General features: G+C 41.0%; 1 protein-coding gene across 1 annotated transcript in view; it reads right to left on the reverse strand.

The window, feature by feature from the left end:
• Nucleotides 1-366: 366 nt before the first annotated feature.
• The window catches only part of PSTPIP2 (proline-serine-threonine phosphatase interacting protein 2), an 82,404-nt gene continuing 57,217 nt past the window's right edge, over nucleotides 367-25,553 (reverse strand). The window contains exons 4-14 of the mRNA XM_082639982.1: nucleotides 21,684-21,718; nucleotides 20,180-20,286; nucleotides 15,113-15,175; nucleotides 7,948-8,046; nucleotides 7,327-7,372; nucleotides 6,351-6,430; nucleotides 3,978-4,076; nucleotides 2,936-3,032; nucleotides 2,735-2,816; nucleotides 1,472-1,506; nucleotides 367-424 (exon numbers count right to left, since the gene is read on the reverse strand). Of these exons, the coding sequence (XP_082496108.1) occupies nucleotides 375-424; nucleotides 1,472-1,506; nucleotides 2,735-2,816; nucleotides 2,936-3,032; nucleotides 3,978-4,076; nucleotides 6,351-6,430; nucleotides 7,327-7,372; nucleotides 7,948-8,046; nucleotides 15,113-15,175; nucleotides 20,180-20,286; nucleotides 21,684-21,718 (793 nt within the window). The 3' untranslated portion in view covers nucleotides 367-374. The remainder of the gene's footprint in view (nucleotides 425-1,471; nucleotides 1,507-2,734; nucleotides 2,817-2,935; nucleotides 3,033-3,977; nucleotides 4,077-6,350; nucleotides 6,431-7,326; nucleotides 7,373-7,947; nucleotides 8,047-15,112; nucleotides 15,176-20,179; nucleotides 20,287-21,683; nucleotides 21,719-25,553) is intronic.

Consider the following 25,553-nt stretch of genomic DNA (forward strand, 5'->3'; position numbering starts at 1 on the left):
GTATATATAGTTAGGGGATGAGGTTTTTTACGTCTTCAATATTCACTATCTTTTGCAGCAAAGTTCCTTACATATTATAAACACACTTCTTAAGCAATTTAAAGACTTACATGTAAATATAAATCATACTTTCTGATTATTTCTGTCTAATCAAGAAAACCATGGCTTCTGTCCTAACAGCTAATTGGCCGTAAGTCACAAAGTGGGTGGTTTTAGAGGAGTGCAGGCAAGTAATGTTTGATGTGCTCACTTCCAAGCATTGGCATTGTTTGCCTGCAGTGATGTTATAAAGAAGCTTCAAAGACTTCAAAAATACAATCACCAGTCTAAACGCAACTTGATTCTGTGAAGATGAAAGGTTCTTACCATTGATGTTACTGATAGATCAAACTGTAGTTATCAAGCAAAGAATAACCTGGGTCATCTGCAAAGGGCAGAACACAGAGCAACATTAAGTTAACATTTTTTCATGATGATGTATTAGCCCTTTTCAAATCAAGGCATCCCACTCAGAGTCTGGTGACTGCCATTTTGTAAGAAGAAAATATATCTGGCAACAAAACCCACAAATAATAGTCATAACTACAAGTCAGAAAACATATTGGAAATCCCTATTATGATTTCTTTGCCATTTTTCAACCATGCCCAGATAGCAGTCCCCACAGTAAAATTATCTTCAAAAATGGACAAAAGTCCCACAGTATCATGTGGTAATTATAAGGTAACAAGAAATCAATTAACTTAAATCCTTATCTAGTTCAAAGATGTAATTTCAGCCACTAAATTTTTCAGTCACTAAATTTTTGCTAAGATGCTAAATGCAGCCCAAGATGTCTCTTCCCTCTTCCTTTGAACATAGATAGGCATATCTTTCTTTTATTGAAATAATAGGTATTTGCTGAGCACCTACTATGTGCCCAATACTGTGTTATGTTTTGCGACTGATTCAGGAGAAAACAAAGTGCCTGCCCTCAAGGATATTGTAATTATCCAGGGAATACAAATTAACAAAAAGCACTAAGTGTGTGGTTCTCCCAGAGGTATCATAGGAGTTCGGAGAGAAAAAGAGACCAGGGTGCTCAGTGAAAGATCCAATTATAGTCAGTGTACAAAATACATAATATTAGGTTACATGTTTCCAGACATCTTCTATAAATTACATTTCTGTGTAATCCAAAGGAAACTATATCTCAGTTTTGCTGTTCTCATGGTCCAAGTTGAAATAATCTCTTCGTAAGAATGCCTTATAAGTTTCTTTTGGTACTTGGGTAGCTGAATTCTCTTGGATAAACTATAAAATAGACCACGAATTACCAAATTCCACTCTGTGACAAACAGTATTATAGTTTCTAATAACAGGTTCATTCTCTTGGAAATTTGATTCTATTTATTCCCTTCTTTCCTTTTATTTCAAAATTCTAGCTACTCAACCTTAAATAAAACCTGACCTAAGATTTCAAACAGTCTTTACCTGGTGAACTTTTAGGAACTGGGAGAGGTCTTCTCCTGTAAGAAATGAAAACCAAAATCTTTCAGATAAGTTCTTGTTATTTTTCTAATTTTCTACTTCACTCTACAAAAACTGCATGCTAATCAGATCTGGTTTCTGCTCTGGAGGGTTAAGAAAAGTTCAGATGAAGCAAAAGCTCTGCAGTGCTGACCTCCTGGATCCAGACTGCAGACACAACATTATTCTGGGGAGCAGGATGCACAGAGCCCTGCCCCGCAGCCCAGAAATCTCAGTCATGTGGGCAAGAGTTCCTGATCGCCTTGATAAAAAATGGGAAGTTAAACAGTTCCTACCTTGCTGTCAGGGTTAAAGGAACTAATTCAAAGTTACTGCTTTGAGCAGCGCTTGGCATTCTTAAACACTGGTGATGAACTTGCACTTCTCCCTCAAACACTCCCTTATCTTTTTAAAAACTGGACTGAAAATTCAACAGCTTAGACTCCGAGGTGACTGTATGTGAAACAGAAGTTTCTCTTGCCTCAGAATCCTTTATATCAAGGCAGCAAACTTTTTCTGTAAAGGGCCAGATAGCAAATGATTTAGGCTTTGCTAGCCACACAGCATTTCTATCTCATCACTGCTCAGCTCCAATGAGAAAGCAGCCATAGACAGAATGGAAACAGGTGAGTGCAGTCATCTTCTAACAAAGCTCTACATATGAACACTGATGTTTGCATTTCATGTAATTTTCACATGTCACAAAATAGTATCCTTTCAATTTTTTTCAACCATTTAAAAACACGAAAACTATTCTTAACTTGCAGGCCCTACCAAAACAGGTAGGTCAGATTTGACTCACAGGGGGCCAGAGTTGGAACTCTTGCTTTCTACAAGAAAGGTATAGGATTCATGCATGAGTAATAATAATTACACTCAAGCATGATACAATCCCCCTTGAACTATGACTAGTACAACCCATTTAACATTTGTCCTAAACATGCTATTTCCAAAAACCTAGCAGCCTCACTAAGCAAATGCAATGATAGATATGTTCTGATTCTAATACGTCCATATTAGAATTGGAACACTAAAAATAAAAATGTTCTTTAAAAGTACTTTTCTTTTCTTCTTTTTTTGGCCACACTGCGGCATGTGGGATCTTAGTTCCCTGACCAGGGATCGAACCCGTGCCCCCTGCAGTGGAAGCACAAAGTCTTAACCACTGGTCCACCAGGGAAGTCCCCAAAAGTACTTTTCTTCATGTGAAAGAAAGCTGGATGTTACCTTGCCAAGTCAGACCCCGTAGCCTTTCCTGGTGGGGTAGCATTCTTCTGGGGGCAGTAGAAATTCTCGTACATGATGGGTGCTAGGGAATCATCAAGACATAAAACATTAAGAGGCTGATGACTTCCATTCTCAATGACCTGTGAAAATAAAGACTAATAGAATTGCTTAATTAACCCCCCACCCTACAGCTCCATTCACCTGGTGGAGTCTGTCCAGTTTTGCGTTGATTCACAAAGTACTCAATGTCCTTCTCAATGCTGCACATTTCTAAACTCTTACGGACTTCTTCATACATCTAACAAAAAGAAGATAAATCAAGGTAGAGGTATATGTCCATAAAAATGGTGACACAGCTTATTAAAATAGGAGGTTTGATGAATGGCTGTTTTCCAAATTTTGCTTTGAAAAGAAACAAGAAGACATTCCCAAGTCCTGGACTCGTATAAAGAGATATCTCTGATACATATCTGCATTTAAATTTTTTTAAAGATGACAAAAAATATAGATTTTTTTTTTGTAGCAGCACAGAAACCTTGGTGGAAAGATTTTTTTTTAACTACTGATGGGACAAAGAAAATAGATACCAAGTCCCATGACCAATTCTACACACAAATGCAAAGACAACTGGAGAAAAGTTCTTCCAGTCAATCCTACTTGTTTTCTGGGTGTTTAATTATTCTTCTAAAGTGAATGTCCCATCTAAGCGAGGGTGGCTACTTCTTAGGAAAGAAGGTGTTGATAATTTGATTCATGTCCCTCTGAGACCTGGGAACCCATGACAATTGCTGTGTACAAGTTAAATCTGGATCCCTAATGGCCCTGGAACACTGCTGAAGTAAATCCTGAGCCCTGGAGTGACCATTAGCCTGGGCATGGCTCAGTGTGCTAGTCCTTGGTACTGTCCTGGAGTGACCCCATTTCACACTGGAGCAGTCTCCGGGACTCACATTCATTTTGTGACATCTCTGTTTTCCATAAATTAAACTGCATTTGGGTCTCCTTTCTCTGCTCTCCTGCTCTGACCCTGAATTTCTTAGAGAGAAAGTCATGGTGGTAAAGTGAAACAAGAGTCAGGCAGGTTAGGTGTTTATCTGGGTCCATACTCACCGTGTGGCCTTGGGCCAGTCACTGTGCCTACCTGGGCCTCAAATGAGGGGGGTGAACTAATAAATGTTTACGGTTCCTTCCACTCTAATGAATCTAATATGCAAAGCATCCTCCATGGACGCCTCTGACTTACGTTATCGCTTGTGACACATTGTTGTGACAGCTGATTCATGTGTAACCACAGTGCATTCCGAAAGAAGTTTATTCGTTCACATTCTTGAGTCTCAAACACCTATAGAAACAAAACTACATGTACATATGCAGAGAAAGGGGCCATTTGTCTAGACTGGCTATGACTTAAGAAACAATTTCAACCTTGAATTATCTGTAAGCTTATTGTCTCATTTAGTGTACTCCCACCCACCACCGAGGAAGCTCATAAACTCTTACTCAGGCAAAGAATGCAAATGGATTCTAATAACATATTAACACAAATAGGACTGGATATAGTTCTGAAGGTAAGAGGTGATGATGAACCTAAACCCCAATGTTCTAACCTGAATTCCAGCTCACATTTCCAACTGCCTAATGGGCATCTGTACCTGGGCAGCCTGTCAGAGCCTCCAATTCAAAGAGTTGCCCTCCTTCTCATCCCCTCCCAGAATGAGTGAATTCAACTGGCAAGACGGTCACAATTGTTGAAGCTAGTTGATGAGTACATGGGGGCCCTTGCACTTGTCTTTTATCCTTGTGTATGCTTGAAATTTCCTTAATAAAAAAGTTGTTTAAAAAGTCACTGCCTGAACAATAGTTTTTGGATATAAGCAAATACAACATATGGAAAATCAAACTATTCTATAAAGTGGCTGCTATACTATTCAACAGCAGATGTTATATATTAATGTATTTTTTAAAGGTTGACTACAAAACTATTACATTTTAAAGCTTCTTATAATGTAAAACTTTATACATATACAAGAGTAGAGAGAATAGCATAATGAATCCCCCCCATGTACCCATCACCAGCTGAAACATTTATCCACTCACAACTGACTGTTTTACCTATTTCCCTACCAACTCACCTACTCCCTGGAGTATTTTGAAGCAAATACACTATTTCATCTATAAATATTTTATTATTCATATACGGTATATAAGTATATATATGAATATTACATTATTTTTCTTATAGAATATTTCATGTAGACAGAATCATAGAGAGTGATATTAGGAAGACCCACATACCAACCACCCAGCTTTGTCAACACTTTTGGCCATATTTGCTTCAGATTCTGTTAAAGCCTCTGTGTACTTTCTTCAATCTCTACCATGTTCCTCCTCCCCCAGAGATAACCATTATCCTAAATTTTATCATTCTTATGCAGATTTTGACAATATGTATGTATCCATAAGATGTATATGATGTTGCTTTGCATGTTTTAAAACCATATAAAAATGCTCTTATTTCAGGCTTTTCCATTAGATTGTGGAATTAAGGAAGTAAAGCAGAAAAGAGCGTTTTAGGAGGGACCCACAGTTTCAGGTGCTGAAGACCGGTCAAATAAAATTAGAAATTGCAAAGGCACGCTGGACCTCACACCAAGGGGACCACTGGCTCCTCTGGGAGAGCAGCTGCAGGGGAGCAGACCCCACACACAGCCACTGGGACAGGCAGGGCGATGAGGATGCGGAGGCAACTCCTCCAGGAAGCCTGGCTGTGAAGAGGAGAAGGGAGAAGCAGCAGTGGCAGGCTTGAAAGCTGGAAGGAGTTGAGGTTGTGTGAATGATAATAAAAGTCCACTGTGAAAGGGAGCTGTGTGCAAGGGGGTGGGGAAAGCCAGCTGGATGGGATCCTGAGCCCAGTGGTAGCAGAGCAGTCCTTTACCACTATCATAGGAGAAGGGAGGGTGCTGAAGATCAGTAGTTCTCGTGCTTGAATTCACAGCAGAGTCACCTGCAGGACTTATTAACTTGGAGACTGCTGCGCCCATGCCCAGAGTTTCTGATTCCAGAGGCCTGGAGTTGGTCTGAGAACCTGCATCTCTGCATCTCTAACAAGATCTGCATCTAACAAGGCAATGATGCTCGCACAGGTCCTAGGACCTCCCTTTGAGAACCACTGGTAAGGAAAATGTGTAGACAGGGTGACAGAAACTTGAGGAAGTTTCCAGGTTGTGTCTGTGAGGACATTGTGAGGCATGTGCTGAAAATGAGGGGGGCAATGGTGAGACAAAAGGTGTGATAATAAAAAACTCTAAGCCAGCTCTCCTGCCATCTGCATTCCCCTGTCACAGAGCAAGTACAGGTGAGGCTCTCGACAGGAAATCAATGAATCAACTGTTAATTGATTCAGCTACTTCATACCTGTGCGAATCAACCATCAGAGCTAAGGCCATGAACAGAGTGGGACAGCATGGTCAGGATGGGGAAGAAGCAGAAAGACAAGGTTTGGGGGAACGCATTCCAGTTCCTTCCACTCTCCACTTAAATTCCAGATTTCTAATTTGCCCTCAAGCAATTCTACAGAAGTAGAGGAAGGAAGACCCGCCCTTCAGGTTCCAGGTACCTCGCAGGCCTTGATGTGTTCGCTCTGCCACTCTTCACGGATCTTATCCAGAGTGTTGATGTGCATCATGTACGCCTTGTCTGCAATGGAGGGGAGGGGCCTGGGTCTGGAAACTGGATGGGAGGGGGCTCGCAGACCCAGCCCTCAGGCCCCTCTGGGAGCTCACAAGGCTCCCGGGAGGTCTGAACGCTGGAAGGCCATAATTACATCTCACCCTCAATCATATCTTTGTGAAAAATAAGGAGAGGTGGGCATCACATTCTTTATAAAGAAAAACCAAGCAATTAGCCAGAAATGCTCCAAGGAAGGAAAAGTGAAAGCTGACAAGGAACCTCAGCCAGGGTTTCCTTCCACCTCTTACCATTTTCAGGAAAATTAAACAAACAATGAGGGGTGCAGAAAAGTGAACTACCAAGTTACTTCAGTTTTGGATTTAGAAACTTAAGCAACCACGGTTGTGAGAGGCTTGTCTCTGGCAAGAAACTCTGGCTGGGAATTAGAAGCCTTTGCAAACACTTGGTTTGGATTTTAGACTTCAGTGATGACAAGGCCTCACAACTTGGCTGTTTCTTTCACAGCAGAGAAGAGTTATCGGGGCTGAAAAGGGGTTTTAAGATAGATATTCCCAATAAATCAGAGTGAGCACCTGGTCACAAAGCAGCTGCCACTTGACCCCCCTCTCCCCCCACCCCCACCATTCAGTCACCTGTCGGGCAGCAAGACCTAAGGCAGCAAAGGCCAGAAACTGCTGCTTCATTTGCTTTCTCCCACTCTCCTGGGTTCCCATATACTCTCCCTCCCCCCCTCTCTTCCTTCCCTCTGTTTCCGCCTCCCTCCCTTCTCATACCTTGTTAATCCTACTGTATATGTATATATTCACCATTGTATGGTACATAAAACTACCTTTCTCAGACAGATTTAGGATAACATAAGCCCCACCACAACCCTCCCCTATCCTTGGGAGCAGACCCCTCACCTGAGTCTTCTACTGCAGTCTTTGAAGTTGCCAGTTTCACAAAAAGCTGTGAGGACAAAACAAAAACAAAAACAAACAAAAAAGAGGTCAGGAATGCTGGGCTAGGCTTCCAAAGGCAAAACAGATTTTAAAGCAATGACTGAGACGAGACAAGTTCTAGTTCAAGTCTAACCTATATTTCTCTCTTGAGTTAATCATTCAGTTTGCCCTCTAATCTTAACGCCACTGGAAAATGGCCATCAAGCATCTTGCCCTACATCTTCCTAAAAACATATCCCTCCCTACCTTCTGATTGCTGACAACCTTATATCCGGATTTTATAAAATTAAATGTATAAAACACCCAAGCAGGAGGCAGCCTAGCTGTCAAGAATACATGAGCTGAGTTTTGAAAAAAGATGAAAACATCAGAACCCCCTCCCCTGTGGCTATGCTTCTCCAGCTCTTCCCCAACCCCCAAAATAGGACAAGGGTTTTTCTGGCTCAGAGGACTCTAATCGCCTGAAGGAGGGTATTGCCAGGAGCTTAGGGTGCAAGTCCATTTTTTATTAAGACTATTAATTGGCTTTAACTTGACATATGTAAATCTCGGATTTTTCAGGCTGTCTGCTCTCCCAGGTACCTTTTCTTGTTGCTTCGGGTTCACCACATTGGCACTCCGGTGGACAGCCTGCTCCGCTTCATCTTTGTCTCGGCATTTCTGCTCGTAGTTCTTCTTTGCCTTTGTAGTTATGAGCCAAAAGAGGATCAAAACAGAGACGGTGACCCTGAGGAGCAGCCACCCTAGCCCCCCCACGCCCAGGAGAGAAGAGGGCTCACTGATTAGGGCTCTGATCACCACTAGACTGGGGGCACTCAGAGGACATGCTCTTTCTTATCTATCTTTGGAAGGTCTCTCCAGCCCTTTTCCAAATCATGTATGTAGTGGCAACCTGATCAAGGAAGTAATGACTCCTATTTGGCAAAAACAAAGTACATGAGCTTTAAACATTTACTGAAACAAAAGATGGAATTTGAAATAGGCAAAATCAAACACTTATGTAACTATAGGACGTGAATATGTAATATTCATAACCCTCAGAACTTAGATGCAATCACTTGGTCCTGGTAACTATAACTATGTTTCAGTATTCTAACGTGCCTCCTCATAGCATGTGGACAGTGGGGAGGGCATCAATCCTATCATTTCCGTAGCTCAGGGCTAGGCATGTTCCTTCTTGATTTACAGAATCCTGTTTTAGCGGGTTTAAAAGTAAGCCGTGGTCTCTCCTGTGCCACTATTACTATCAGCAGTATGAAAATAGTTCACAAACTACAGTCAGTGAATCAAATATTTTTCTGTTTCAACTCTTGAAGCAAAGACTTAACTTGTTCAAACAAAGCAAAACTGTGCATCAGTTGGCTAACAAATAAAAATGATACTCCCCCCAAAAAACGCTTGACTAAGAATCAAGACACCTTTGCAGAGATGGTTTGTGCTCAACAAATATCTCACATGCTTTCCTACATTTCTCAGCATCCCCTGCAGTTCAGTTGGGGTTAACCTTTCAGTAAACAACCTTATAATTCTTTCTGCTACACACACAGAGAAACAAAAGTTCATAACTTTTCTTAATTACAAGCACATAAGATATTCATGCAACAATTCTTTTCTTATGCAACAATATCTTATAGACACTTCTCTGTATCAAGCATGAAGCCTGCAGCTGAACACTTTTAAAAAAAATTTTTATTGGAGTATTGTTGATTTACAATGTTGTGTTAGTTTCTGCTGTACAGCAAAGTGAATCAGTTATAAATATACATATATATCCACTCTTTTTTAGATTCTTTTCCCATATAGGTCATTACAGAGTATTGAGTAGAGTTCCCCATGCCATACAGTAGGTCCTTATTAGTTATCTATTTTATATATAGTAGTGTGTATATGTCAATCCCAATCTTCCAAATTATCCCTCCCTTCCTCTCCCTGCTGGTAATCATAAGTTTGTTTCCAATATCTGTTAAGTCTGTTTCTGTTTTGTAAATAAGTTCATTTGTGCTCTTTTTTTAGGTTCCACATATAAGCAATATCATATATTTGTCTTCCTGTGTCTGACTTACTTCACTCAGTATGACAATCTCTAGATCCGTTGCTGCAAATGGCATTATTTAGTTCTTTTTTATGGCTGAGTAATATTCCATTGTATATATGTACCACATCTTTTTTATCCATTCTTCTATTGATGGACATTTGGTTGTTTCCATGTCCTGGCTATTGTAAATAGTGCTACAATGAGCATTGGGGTGCCTGTTATCTTTTCAAATTATGGTTTTCTCCAGATATATGCCCAGGAGTGGGATTGCTGGATGATATGGTAGTTCTATTTTTAGTTCTTTAATGAACCTCTATACTGTTCTCCATATTACAATTTACATTCCCACCAACAGTGTAGGAGTATTCCTTTTTTTCTCCACATCTTCTCCAGCATTTATTGTTTGTAGATTTTTTTTTTTTTTTTTTTGCAGTACGTGGGCCTCTCACTGCTGTGGCCTCTCCCGTTGAGGAGCACAGGCTCCGGATGCACAGGCTCAGCAGCCGTGGCTCACGGGCCCAGCCACTCCACGGCACATGGCATCCTCCCGGACCGGGGCATGAACTCGCGTCCCCTGAATTGGCAGGAGGAATCTCAACCACTGCGCCACCAGGGAAGCCCTGTAGATTTTTTGATGATGGCCATTCTGACTGGTGTGAAGTGATACCTCATTGTACTTTTGGTTTGCATTTCTCTAATAATTAGTGATGTTGAGCATCTTTTCATGAGCTTTTGGGCCCCCTGTATGTCTTCTTAGGAGAAATGTCTATTTAGATCTTCTGCCCATTTTGTGACTGGGTTGTTTGTTTTTTTGTTATTGAGCTGTATGAGCTGTTGGAATATTTTGGAGATTTATCCCTTGTCGGTCACTTCATTTGCAAGTATTTTCTCCCATTCTATGGGTTATCTTTTCTTTTTGTTCCTGGTTTCCTTTGCTATGCTGTAGCTGAACACTTTTAATGGTTGTAAATACACACACATACATATATAAATGCCATAATTTTCTTAACCAACTCTCTACTGGTGGACATTTACCTTATCTCCCATTTTGTATAACATAAAAATACTCTGATTTTTATTTTGGGTAGTGTGAATTTATAGGTCAGATTCCTAGAAGTGTAATTGTTTTCACTAATTCATACTCCTATAAACACGTACGTGAGGGTATATGGCCTCATGCTCTTACCAACACCAAAATAAGACAATGTTTTTAAACTTTTCTAATACTAGAGTTGAGAATGTTGGTATATGCCTTGTTTTATTTGTATTTATTTCATTACTAAGGTGATATGTCATTTCTACTTCATGTCTTTTACCTACATTTTTTGGGGCACATTCTTCATTTTAATTGATTTTTAAGAGTTCAGTCTATACTAGGAACACTAACTGGTTTTAAATTATATAAGTTACTAATATTTTTCCCCATTTGTTCTCACGTATAAGATGATATTTTTTTCTTTTGCTCTAAAGAAGTCTTAAATTTTTTTTATACTTTTTTTTTTTTGACTGCACTGAGTCTTAGTTGCTGCACACAGGATTTTTTAGTTGCAGCTTGCGAACTCTTAATTGTGGCCTGAGAACTCTTATTGGTGGCATGTGGGATCTAGTTCCCTGACCAGGGATCAAACCCGGGCCCCCCTGCACTGGGAGTGCTCAGTCTTAGCCACAGGACCACCAGGGAAGTCCCAAAAAGTCTTAAATTTTAATATCAGTTATCAATCTTTCTCTTTCTTGCATTATTTTTTTAATATGACATATTAAGCATTTTTTCTCTGTTGTTACATAGTCCTCATAATAATATTTTTAAAGCTTACACAATTTAGGGGCTTCCCTGGTGGCGCAGTGATTGAGAGTCTGCCTGCCGATGCAGGGGACACGGGTTCGTGCCCTTGTCTGGGAGGATCCCACATGCCGCCGAGCGGCTGGGCCCGTGAGCCATGGCCGCTGAGCCTGCGCGTCCAGAGCCTGTGCTCCGCAACAGGAGAGGCCACAACAGTGAGAGGCCCACATACCACAAAAAAAAAAAAAAAAAAAAAAAAGCTTACACAATTTAATCTTTCTCCATTTTTGTCACTAAATCATTTACATTATAGTTTTCATTATAGGTAGTGAACACGGTAGTGCATTTTGTTTTTCTTATTTTGGATGATTTCCTAAAGATAGAGTCTTAGATTCTTAGCGTAAGATTGATGGGGTATGATCACATTTATGGCTCTAAAAGCATATCATAAAATATCATTTTAAAAGGTTATATGGGCTCCAGAGAAGATGGAGCAGATGTACTCTTCCTTATTCCTCCACACAAGTATAACTAAAACCCCTGGACATTCTACATAAAACAAACATAAGATCCTGAAAGGTGGAGAGAAGAAGGGAGATTAGCTAATGTCCTTGATCTCAGAGAGAAACCTACAAGTGAGTGCCCTGGGTTTTCTTTGGGCCTCTTACTTCACAGAATGAACGCCAAAGCAGCAGACAACCAAGAAATGCCAATGGGCATAAACAAACAAAAAAAAGGCCCAATGAAAACCTCCCTTCTCTAGCCAAAAGACCAGAAAAGGGGCAGCACAGCAGGACAGAAGCCTCCACATTGTACAGCAGCCAAACACCACATAAAGAAACCATGCCCCGCCCCGCCCACCACACATCCAGCAAAGGCCAAGTGGGGAGTCTAGACTTCCACCCTCACCAGGCTATAATGCAGTTCCCAACTCCCCTGCTGAAGTGGTATCAGAGAAGGACCAATAGGGGACTGGGACCTTCATTCCCACCAGGAGGTAACAAAGCCCCAAAAGCCCCACACACAGAGCCAGTGGAGACTCTGTGGGGAGCCTGGACTTCCAATACCCCCACCTGGCAGTAATAAGGTGCACCCCCTCCCTGCTGCAGTGGTGTCAGAGGAAGTCTAATGGGGATTCAGAACTTTAATCAACCCCCAGTAGTAACAAGGCCACACTGACCCTATGGTGTCAGTGGAGGCCAAGGTGGGGAACCTGGCCTGGAACCCCTCATAGCAGTAATATGGTGGCACTTCACCTCAGTTGGTCGAGTGGTGTCAGAGGAAGCCAGCTAAAATAGAAGGTTTAAATAAGATCCAGAGTCTTGCAACAGAATACCTAAAATGTCCAAAATCAATTGAATATCACTTATCATACCAAGAACCAGGAGGATCTCAAACTACATGAAAAAAGACCATCAATAGATGTCAACACCAAGAAGACAGAGATGTTACAATTATCTGACAAAGATTATAAGGCAGCCATCATAAAAATACTCAATAAACATTTGCAAACACACTTGAAACATGAAAAAATAGATAGTCTTAGCAAAGAAAAAGAAAATCTCAGCAAAGAAACAGAAGATATAAACAAGAACCAAATGGAAATTTTAGAACTGAAAAATATACTAAATGAAAGGATGGATGTATGAATGGAAGAGATAGAAGAAAGAATTGGTGAACTGGAAGATAGTACAATAGAATTTACCTGATCTGAAAAACAGAGGGCAAATAGGGTAAAAAAAAAAAATGAACAGGACCTCATGAACCTTTGGCACCATAACAAAAGATCTAACATTCATGTCCTTGGAATCCTAGAAGAGAAAGGTGGGCTGAAAAAGTACTTGAAGAAATAATGACTGAGGAAAAGAATGAAATAATGCCATTTGCAGCAACATGGATGGACCTAGAGATTGTCATACTGAGTGAAGTAAGTCAGACAGAGAAAGAGAAATATCATATGATATCCCTTACATGTGGAATCTAAAAAGAAATGATTCAAATGAACTTATTTACAAAACAGACTCACAGACTTAGAGAATGAACTTATGGTTACCAGGGGGGAAGGATAGTTAGGGAGTTTGAGATCGACATGAACACACTGTTATATTTAAAATGGATAACTGGGACTTCCCTGGTGGTCCAGGGGGTAAGACTCCTCGCTCCCAATGCAGGGGGCCTGGGTTCAATCCCTGGTTGGGGAACTAGATCCCACATGCATGCTGCAACTAAGAGTCCACATGCCACAACTAAAGATCCTGCATGCTGCAATGAAGATTCCACGTGCTGCAACTAAGACCTGGCACAGCCTAAATAAATAAATAAATCTTTTTTTAAGAAAATAAAATGGATAACCAACAAGGACCTACTGTATAGCACAGGGAACTCTGCTCAATGTTATGTGGCAGCCTGGATGGGAAGGGAGCTTGGGGAAGAATGGATACATGTATATTTATGGCTGAGTCCCTTTGCTGTGCACCTGAAACTATCCCAACATTGTTAATCGGCTATACTCCAACATAGAATAAAAAGTTAAAAAAAAAAAAAAGAAAGAAAGAATAGCTGAAAACTTTCCAAATTTGGCAAAAGATATAAACCTACAGATTCCAGAAGCTGATCAAACCCCAAACAAGATAAAGCCAAAGAAATCCATGACAAGACACAGAGGTGAACTTCTGAGAACTAAAAAAAGAAAATATCATATCTTAAAGCAGAAATGACACCTTATCCATAAGAGAAAATCAGTTTGAATTACAGCAGCTTTCTTATCAGAAACTGTGGAGGCCACGAGGAAGTGGCACAACATTTTTCAAGTACTGAAAGAAAAGAACTGTCAACACACAATCCTATAGCCAGTGAAGAGATCCTTTAAGAATGAAGAGGAAATCACTAAAGGAAAACTAAGAGTAGTTATCACTAGCAGACCCACCCTGAAGAATGGCTAAAGAAGTTCTCCAAGCAAAAGAAAATTATAAAAGAAGAAACCTTGGAACAGCAGAAGAAAAAACACACACCAAGCAAAAAATCAGTAAATACAATAGTCTTCCTTTCTCTTCTGAGTTTTCTAAATTACTTTTGACGGTTGAAGCAAAAATTTTAACACTGTTATGGCTCTAAATGTAGGTAGAGGAAATAGGAAAATTATATTTCAATAAGGCTTTCTCTTTAATTGTGAGAGAGCTTTCCCCAGATTGCTCAAAACATAGAAGTTCTGGGAGTAATCATATATCAACCAACACCATTTCTGCATTACACTGACATCATCCCCTATTTATCAATCGCTTTTCAGGTGCTCTGTATCGAAGAATAAAAAATGCAGAACAGACTGCATACGCCATCAACATTGGTGACATTTTCTTTTTTGACCAAGTTACCAGATATGATGTCATAGTCATAGAATATCATGATGATACTTCTATACAAAGATGGAGTCACAGATGTTCCAGTAACAAAGTTTCATTGTTTCGAGATTCATGAAAAGCTAGTGTGAGGTCCCCAGCAACTTCTCTTAGTTCTATCTTGTTAAGCATTTTTAAAACAAATTACTTAAAGTAAAGGAGGCTTTTACTATTTGCAGATATCTTAAAACTCAATAAAAATAGGTAAGAAATCAAGATTCAAAACAGTCTTAACAGGGAAGAAGCTCAAACCCAGCAAGATAAAAGACATCATAAAGTATACATGCCCTGGTCTGAAATATTTAAGTTGACTTGTTATACCTTCCCAGGTTGCCAGAAAGATAACATCATTGTATTTCTTCTGTCTGATTTCATCCTCAACCTTACCAAGGCCTTAAATAGAAAGTCAAACCACCAAAGGCTGTTTTCTCTAAAACACTGCACTAATGTTATTTTCAGGAATATGTTGATACATAGCACAGGATATCAGAAAATATCACCATTACAAAAAAAAAAAGGCAACATAGTGAGACTCACATCCATGGTTTTCTTGAATTGTAAGCTCTTTTGTTTATGGGCAGCATCCATTATAAGCTCCGTCTGTGCAGAGAGAACAGGCACTATTAATAATCAAAACCAACTGTTAACAGCAGCTTAACTTGAGGGCTGAGGGTTCAACGTGGCTTATCTCAATTAGTCCTCACACAACCCAGAGGGGAGATGTGCTATTTATTATTACTCCCATTTCACGAGTAAGGAGACTGCAGCACAGAAAAGCTGAACAATTTGCCCACCTTTGAACCTGGGTGGCCACTAGCCAGTATTGAGAATCACTGATCATCTTAGAGTATCCTCATCAGTAAATCTGGAATCAAGGAACTTAGGTTTCAAAAAGGGATTTTAAAACTTTGTTAAAGCACCATTTATATTTTAAAAAGGAGTCTTTATTCTGTAAGCCTATGTCAGCACAGTTAAAGACTCAGAAACATTCACTTCTGTGGCATCTGTCAATGGCACGTCCTTCACCAGCAGAGAGCCCAAGCAGTATGAAGGGAAGAAATGCTTGTGGGACAGCTGAAAGAAGCTGTTCCCCTACTCTTTACCCCATCTAATCCAGGAAAGGTAAGCTACTCTTCAAGTTCACTTGGGAGCAACTTCTTTGCTGTGGCTGTGATGTTAATACTTTTTTAGTCAAAATAATGGAGCTAATAATAAAAATGTAGCTCTCAGACATAATAGTAGCTCCCATTTATTAAGCACTATTATGTGCTAAGCAACTTTCATGCATCACAACAACTGTGAGTACTCATCCCCATTTTCTTGACAGTAAACTGAGATGGATTAACTCACCCAAGGTAATACTCTCAACAAGTAGCAGAGCTGGGATTTGGGCACAGCCAGACTCCTGTGCCCTTGTTCCTAATCATTATCCAAAACTATCATTATCCTTATGATAGCTCTTTAAAACCAAATGGGTATATAAAAGGCCAAGAAATGCAATAATTCAAAATGAGCTATGGCATTGCTCTTGTACAAAATTATATAATCCAAAATAATGTTGAAAATGAAATTAAAAGATTTCTCTTTCTTCTGGAAAACTAAGTTTTTGTCTGTTACAATAGCACACAAACATGGATGGATTTTCAAGATATCTGGATGGAAGGTTTGGGATGGTCTCACTTCAAATATGAACTTTGTGGAATACACGAAACTCCCTTGGGGGAGCCCCAAGGGACCCTCAGGGAACAGAACAGTCATCTTCCAGCCCAGCTGAAATTGAGGGACCAGGAGATAACTAATGGTCCCAAGGAGGCTCCAAGTACATGGAGAACAGACAGGGCTCCAATGTGACCCAACAGGGAAAGACTCATGGGCAGCTCCCTGCCATCCAAGACAGGGAGCTGTGTGGCTCACGTGAGCATCTATGTGCCTCTGCCAGGGGGCGCAGGGTTTATTCATAATAATAAACCCTGATTTTCCCAGGCTCCACAGAGCAGATCAATTAGCAATGTTGGTCCATCCGTCGTCCTTTCTACTCTGAATATACACACTGCCATTCTTGCAGTTCAGGAGCTGCTATTAATTTATAGTTTATGGCCCAAGCCAGGCCTCCTTATCTCCAAGTTCTACCTAACACCTGCTTCAAGCACCTCTCGCATGTCTACAAAGTTCTACTTCATACCATTCTTCTCTCTGCCTTCAAAGATTCCTGGCACTTGTATGTCGGCAGGATCTTAGAAAGCAGCAGTCCAGCTCTCATCTGACAGGTATGATCCCCAGGGCCCATGAGGTGATACTGCTCAAGGCCACTCAGTGACACCCAGTCCAGCTCTGTCTGCTGTACTACCTTGATTTAAGTCTCCTCATGTCCATACTCACTTGTAGGGTGGCCTATTCATGGTGACCCCAGAAAGTCACGAGTTCTCTTTCAGGAGTCCTTTTTTTTTTTTTTTTTTTTTTTGACCGCACCATGCACATGGGATCTTAGTTTCCCAAGCAGGCATCGAACCCGTGTCCCCTGCAGTAGAAGTGCAGTCTTAACCACTGGACTGCCAGGGAAGTCCCCTCTTTAAGGACTCCTTGGGGAAGTTTTTCTTCTAGGACTCATTCTTTCTGCTTAGACCAACTCCAGTAGAAATTTGATTATGTTTTGTTATCAATAACACAAAATAGTGCAAAAACACAATCCTCTATGCTATCAAGTGGGGAGATGCAAGAGGGAGGGGAAAAGGAAGAAGAGATTTTATAAATGACCCAAGTGACCCTACAGTAAATTACTGACAGAGCTGCTGAGTGGTCTGTTTGTCTGCCTACATACATTCAGACTGTACTCTGAAAACTGGAAGTGACAACCTGCATGACCAAAGAGGTTCCCTTTGGAGACTGCTCTCAACACAGGCAGAACATTCTGCTGTGATCGTCCCTATCTTAATATGGGCACCAAAGGAGAGAATGGCTGACCACATGCTGCCTTTGTCAGGTTTAGGACGTTCTGGGCTGGGAAGGAACTCCAGCACCTAAAATGTCAAGCCTCCTGAGAGTGGCTCTGAAGATGCCTCCCTGCCTGCCAACCTCCAGGGATGAGAGACTCCTCCCACTCTGCCTTCACCCACACTGCCTTTCACTCTGCTGGCTTTAGCTTCAAGGTCGCTGCCTCCAGAAGGCCTCCCCAGACCTATAAATTAGGTTAAGTGTCCCCGCTGCATGTTCAGCTGGCACCTTCACTTCCCTACCTGTTAAGGCTCATCACACTTTGTCATGATTTACTGTCACGTCGGTCTCTCTAGCCATGCTCTATGCTGTGGGGGAGAGATGGCCATGGCCGCATTGGTTACCACCCTCAGAAAACAGTAGTTCTGTAAGTGAGTTCACCAAAACTTCTACCAGCCATTCCATCTGCACCTCCCCCGTCCCAGTTTGCTAAAAGAAACTAACTGATGGATTTCCTGGAAATGGCTTAATTTCCAAGAAGTGAGAGACCAGCACATGCAGGGTTTGACCAGTGAAAACTAGAAGTTAACACTAACACATTTTCTCCAAAAGTTTGCTTTTTAAAAAAAAAAAGGTATTGATACAGAAGTGGAACAACCCAGAGTTCACTGCGACACAAGTAATTACAAATTTATTAATGAACTTCGGACTCTGCAAAGAAAGCTCAGAAAGTGTTTTCCTGCTCTTGAGAGCACACAATATAGGGAACTTGGATGACAGTGGTGGAATGAGCCCAGGCGCCTCTGTTGCTTAAGAGAATTCAGAACAGTTCTTCTAGCTGCGAGAACTTGGTCTTTGTAACCTGCTAGGAAGGGAAGTTTCAGAAGCCTTGCAAAATTAACAAAACTCTCCCTGAAATAACTAAGGCAACCGAGGGCACTTAAGAATGTGAGGAAATGACCCTCTTCTCCTCTTAGGGGAAATCATGTGTGTGCACAGACTCTGGTTGTCTAAGGCATTTTGCTTCTGAAAAATTGTAAATCCTTTGGAGAGGCAGGTAGGGCTGGCAATGTCAGCCAAAAAGAGTTTGACCGTCCAGTAGATGGGTGTAATACACATATTATTTTTTCTCTGAAAAGTACTTTAGGTCAGATGCACCCCCTCAAGCCTCACACATGAAGCTTGAGTTTGTGTGAAAACACCTGACATGGTGTTCCTTAATGGTTGGTTTCTACCCTTCCTTCCTATAAGAGGTATAGCAGTAAGAGCGGCTCATAAAAGGTCAATATATGTAAGGCAGTCAGGCTCTTAAGATACTGCCACCCACTCTGAATGCCAAGTGGCCACCAAGGAAGCTGGAATTAGACTCTGATTTAGAACCACAGGCAAAGTTGCTGAGATTGAGGTAGGGGTAGAGCCAGCTGTTTACTGAATACACACTGCAGACTTCCAGACAGTAAAGGGCCAAGATGAAGAAAGATGTCCAAAAAGTCCACGCAGAGCTGTCTGGAGAGACCCGGGTGGGAATGTTCGGATGCCAAATAGGGAAGAGCTTATCCCCCACGTGAAGTTCATTCCAACCCTGGAGACCAGATGTTAAAAAAAGTTCTGGGGACTTCCCTGGCAGTCCAGAGGTTAAGACTCCGTGCTTCTGGTGTGGCCAACAAATTTAATTAATTAATTACTTAAATGTAAAAGTTCTGGAAGGGCCCTATCTGGCTGCCAGGCCAACCTGAATGTACAAGTCTTTTAGGAACAAAACAGAAGGAAGTCAGAACAGTGGTCTAGTCTAAGGAACACTTTAATATAAATCTGGACTTCTTTTTTTTTTTTTTTTTTTTTTTGCGGTACACGGGCCTCTCACTGTTGTGGCCTCTCCCGTTGCAGAGCACAGGCTCCGGACGCACAGGCTCAGCGGCCATGGCTCACGGGCCCAGCCGCTCCGCGGCATGTGGGATCTTCCCGGACCGGGGCACGAACCTGTGTCCCCTGCATCGGCAGGCGGACTCTCAACCACTGCGCCACCAGGGAAGCCCTGGACTTCTTTTCTTGATGCCTATAACTTCCCAAATGTTTACCAGTTTTATTAACTCTTGTTCACTCCCATCTCCTTCCATATAATTGGCCAGAATAAATCCTATCAATGAAAAAGAGCCTGTAAACATCTGCTTTGAGGCCAAAAAGACTTGAATTTCCCAGGGCCTCAGTTTCCCTATTTGTAAAATAGGATGGTTGGACGACATTATGGTCTCCAGGGGAAACATGGGTCCCCTCCACTTCTTATCCTCCCCTTACTGCCTTGCCCAGGAGGAGGAGTGTAGTCTGAGAACCTACCACCTTGGTAGCACATGCTAGACCCTTATGAAGACAGAAGGGTTCCCCTTTCCAGTCATAGTTTAAACAGTGGCAGCAGATATAAAAAGAAGAGGAAAGCAGGCTGGATCCCTGACTCTTACAACAATTAAAAAAGAACTGCCCTAACATGCAAATGGGCACAGAGGCATCACCATCTAGACTGAGTGCCCGTATGGTTCCCAGTAAATAATCTCATAGGTTAAAAGGAGAGTGTGGGTGCTTGAGGGTAGGAAATGGGTCAAGGAGTTTAATGAACAAACAAGCCTGGAATTTTCTGCTGGAAGAATGGCAACATCTTAACACATACGTAAACCCAACCTTTTTTCGCTGCAACTTTTGCTTTTCCCTGAATTCTTCCATCTTCTTGGCCTCTTCTCTTAGAGTCTGTGCAAGCTGAATGTGACTTTGTGCCACACTGTCTACTTCTGCAAAAAGCATTTAAAAAAATAAACAAGATCTACACATGTCTGAATTCAAACCAAAGAAACTATACAGAAAGTTAAAATACATACAAAATGCTAGGGCAAGTGGTAAAGTTAACCTGCTTCACTTGGTCACCAACATTTATTGAGCCCCTCCATGTGTCCAGCATTTCCCTGGCCACCAAGACCAAGCTGGCAAACCTTTAGCTTAGCTTCCTACCACTAACTGCTACTAACCTAGTGTATGCCCAGGGCCAGGGAGAAGCTCATGGAGCTTGCATGCTAGCACACATTACTAAACCCACTACAATTTCAAATTCGATCCTATTTCTCATTACGTGACTCTAAGGTTCTTTCCATCTCTAACACCTCATGAGCCCGTAAGAAATTTATCTCTGGATAGAAAGATTATTGGTGTTTTTCCCTTTATTTTCTTTGTAATAAGCATGGCTTACTTTTTTAATAGAAAAACCGAAATGCTTATCTTTCTTGTTCTAAGAAAACAAATTGAAGATGGCATTAAAGCTAGAAAGACTGACAGATCTGACCTAAGAAAAAATTTTAAACTTGTGTATGTGTCAAATAACCTTGAACAAGGTTGGAAGGTACATGACAAACTGGAAAAAATATTTGCAATTTATGTAACAAAGGGCTTTCACAAATCAAAATAAATATATATATTCCAGTATTTTTTAAATGGTTAAAAAACATGAAATTTTTTAAAAGATTGGCCAATTAGCCAGTAAACATCTGAAAATGTATTCAGCCTTAAAACTACTGAAAAAACACAAAGCTTTAAAACCCTGAAAACTATCACTTTTTACCTTTCAGTTTGGCAAAATTTTTAAAGTGTAAAGATTCTTGGTATTGGCAAGCATGGGGAAAAAATCAGTATCACCTTTCTGGAGGAAATGTGGCATTTTGGTGAATAAAAATATTTTAAATGTAGGAGTGAGACAGATCTGCATGAACTGAAATGGAAAGATGTCTAGAACCACTCAACTAGCTACAGAAACATGTTAAGCACATACTGTGCCACATTAAAGTCCTTAGCTTGGAAGCATGAAGAACAGAAGGACTTAAAGTCTTAAATTCTGAGTGACAGGCCCAGGGAATACTAGAACTGGACAGGACCCCCGGAAGATCAGTGCCAGGGCCTCACCCTGAGTTTCCAGTGCGAGAACCCCTGCCCTAAGTAAGTCAAATGTACATCATAACGTGCAAGTGTGGACGGTTCTCCAGCTCATTTCAACTCTGATTTCAACATTCCTCACCTTAGGAGTTGCTCTGATTTTTTTTTTTCACCCAGTATGAGATTGCTGTTCAAATTAAAACCCACCTTTGATGACAGACACGGAGCTTGCCAAAGACAGCAAATACATTTTTAAAGAATCACTTACGCAGCTTGAAGGTGTCAAGGGCCCGCTTCAGGGTGCTTAAAAGAAAAGCACATATATAATTTCAGTTCTGGAAATTGGCTGTATAACCTTATTATAATGCCATTCTATGTTTCTCCCAGTCCTCATCTTAACTGATAGCCTATGGTCTGATCTTTGCCTGGGAGCTTGAGAAGACACCAAAAGATCAAGACTTCTTCAGCCCAGCTTCCTCTCTCTTACCCTTTCAGTCCCAGGCACAAGCATCGTAAATGCTTCAGTGTCCACCTGGGTGGAGCCAGATGCCAAAATTCTTTATGCTTCATTTCTCCCAACAATAATATGGGAGTTATGGTCCCTTTCTCATAAGAATACCAGTCATTCTTTAAAGTATGGTAATTAGAAATATGAATACATAAAGGAAGGATTCAAACTGTGGCTCCTGATCACCTCCTTTTTCATCCATTCTTCAATCAACACATACTTACTGCACATAAACTATGGGCCAAGGCATTGAATCAGATGTTGGTGATTCAACAGTACAAGACAGATATTGTCCCAGACTTAAGAGTCTTAACAGAGGAGACAGACATTAAACACATTGATTTAGTGTTCTACCACTGATGTACAAACTACCACAAATTTAGCAGCTTAAAACAAGACACATTTCTTACCTCACAGTTTCTGTGGAGAAGACCATAACTCATTTCTCGTACCTTCTCTCAGTCTCCCCCCTCCTCTCCCTCATAACCCATGGCTCCTCCTCCCTTATAGCTCACCCTTGCCCATGGTTTTAGTTCACCCCCATCCTACACTTCCTTAATAAGCCTCCTTTTAGGGCTTCCCTGGTGGCGCAGTGGTTGAGAGTCCACCTGCCGATGCAGGGGACACGGGTTCGTGCCCCGGTCCGGGAGGATCCCACATGCCGCGGAGCGGCTGGGCCCGTGAGCCATGGCTGCTGAGCCTGCGCGTCCGGAGCCTGTGCTCCGCAACAGCAGAGGCCACAACAGTGAGAGGCTCGCGTACCGCAAAAAAAAAAAAAAAAAAAAAAAAAGCCTCCTTTTAAGGTGAAGTGGCCCTGGGGATTTTGTTGCTCACTGCTGTCTTCATGGAAGCATATCTCACTGGGCTCACTCCAGCCACTCAAGAAGGAATGGGACTTAGTGAAATCATGGTCCCCCAGCCCCTAGCCACAACAGCATGGGATCATGGATCATATTCTATTTGTATATATGTAGGTGGCAAGTTCTGCTATTTTGCAAACTAATAACCCTTGTATCTTCCAGCTGGCCCCTTCTTTTAGCTACACCTCATTTTTCTCACTCTGTTTATTTGTCCCAAAACAAAGCGTTCTTATTTCTCCCTGCCTTTTCTCACGTAAACATTCCCAGTTATTACAAACACACTGAGCAAAAAAACATAACTGCACAGTCTCCATACACTTTATCCATCTTATGATACAATTTTTCAAGGAATGCAATGCACTAGAAAAGTGTCCATATCCAAACAAATGCACAAGTGGCCCAGAAGGATGACTGAGCCCCACTGGAGAGCAGAATTTTGACTGGAATTAGTGAGAGAGAAAGATGGCTATGGCTGCAGATACAACTGGAAGTCTTCCCCATAGTGAGTTGTGGAGTTGGAAAGTGACTTAGAGATAAAGTCTGTTCAGGGTCTAAAATTTTTCTCCCACCCTAAGTGACTGCCTAAAATGCCACTAACATAGCAGCCCCAAACTCCCTTTGGTTTGTCATCGGCTTTGTTGTCCCACACCATCACTTTATTGCTGTTTCCCATGTCCAAAACGTGACGACAATCTGAGGATAGAATCTGAACCTTGGGGATGGTGTTCTCGCAACGTCCATGCCCTCTTCTCCCTGGTGTTCTCCTTAACTGTGGGAAAAGAAAATATTCTGCCACCTTTTAATAAGCACTTTGGCCTTAAAACCCTAACAGGGCCCATCAGAAAGCGGAAGTCTCTCCAAGTGGTCGATGAGGTAAAAAAATCCTATTGAGTCCCTGGACAAACAGAGTCGTGCACTCTCATCTAGGGCACCTTCCTAAAGATCATCCTGGAGGTGACAAAAACAGTAGTACCTGAATGGCCTTTCACTTCCACCTTGGAAACACAGTCCCCAGGTCTCACATCCTGTTGCACCTTCCTCTCTGAGGAATTCTTAGAAGGAAAACTGACGGGCTTTCGTCACAGAAGAGAATGGCACTATAGTCTCTTCATGAATTTAGCAAGTTTAAGTCAAATGTGCAAGAAATATCACTTTGGATCAGACTCATTCTGCCAAATATATTTTTCAAGAAGTACTATGTGAGAGAACATGGCTATTTTCCATCACATCACCTAAAATTTTTTTGGATATCTTCCCAAATGGCTTATGCTTCTCTATGAATAAACAAGTTTTTGGATCAACTGACCCACTAATCTTCCTTGAAAGTATCTAAAGCCTCCTTGAATGACAGTGAAACCTACCTAATTCTATGCAGTTCTGACCTCGAACATAGAAATGTTTTACGTATTCAAAAAAGAAACTAAACCAAGCAGGAAAAGAAAATAATCCTTAAAATTGAAAACAAACAAACTTAACTATATATAAAACTGTTTACATAGTCACACAGAGAAAATAGTATTTTATATGACCTTAGAACACAGTGTTCTTAGTGGGATATAAGGTCAAGAAGAACTGCAAAAAGAACTGCAAAGAAATGTTAAGTTTCACTCAGAAGTTTTATTGTTAGTAGCAGTTTAATATTATTATTTTGAAACATTTTACTATATATTGTCATATAAAGCAAATAATTCTGCTAATATTGTCAGGAACCAAGATTTTTCAGTGCAAGAGGAAATAAATATAAAATGAAAGAAGTTAAGTGAACTGTAAAGTTAATTAGAATTGGAAATATCAATATGAACTCAGGCTTTTAAAATCTGTCCCCTGAAAGAGCCTAGAAACAGTGACACCTCTGTGACAATGACCAACACTAGAACTCAGAGTTTCATCTCTAAATATGATTAATCATGAAAGGAAAACCTGGAGAAATATTTGGAAAAATAGCTGACTCCAGGTTTAAATCCACCAGAAAACTACATTAAGAAAATATGACAAGTATGAATAATTGTTAAATCTGGGTAATGGATTCACAGCCATTCATTACGTTTGTCTTTTTACTTTTCAGTGTGTTTTAAATTTTTTCATTTAAAACATCAAAAATATATAGAATATAATCAATAAATTCTCCTTGTACTAATGTCCTATGTCTGAGGGTAACAAGTTTTTAAGGTTTATGTAACTGTTAATATTTTAAATATCTCCCAATGTTTTCTTCCTCCTCAATAATCCAGTACTTTGTAGTCTGGGATGAGTGAGTGTGTGTGTGTGTGTGTGTGTGTGTGTGTGTGTGTCTTAGGATCAACAGAAGAGAAGGGGAAGGGCAATGTCTTGTCTGCTCTCAGTACTACCTCTGAGGGGACACAGACCTCAGCGTGTCTCTGCAGCTGTCTACAGCACAGCCAAAGCAGTGTGCATGTCAGCATGAGGTGTGATTACATCTGCAGAGATCTTCAAAGGTCTGCCTAAACAATTTCCCCCTAGTCTTCCTCAGTATGCTATGCTAGAGAAGGAATTTAGAAATTTCCATGTGAGTAGGACTGGCTACATAATTTGGGAGGTCCACTGCAAAATGAAAATGTAGAACCCCTTGTTTATAAATCACTAAGAATTTCAAATAGTGACAGCAAAGAGCATTAAACCAATTATGAAGCCTATCTGTGTGTGAGATCCTATATGACTGCCCATGAAGCCAGCCGTGTATACGAGGGAGTGTGTTCCTAAAGTAGGCACCGTGTCTGGCCATCTTTGTACCCTCAGAGTATTCAATGAA

The sequence above is a fragment of the Mesoplodon mirus genome (genome assembly GCF_964341445.2).
Source record: "Mesoplodon mirus genome assembly, chromosome: 13".
NCBI classification, from domain to species: domain Eukaryota; kingdom Metazoa; phylum Chordata; class Mammalia; order Artiodactyla; family Ziphiidae; genus Mesoplodon; species Mesoplodon mirus.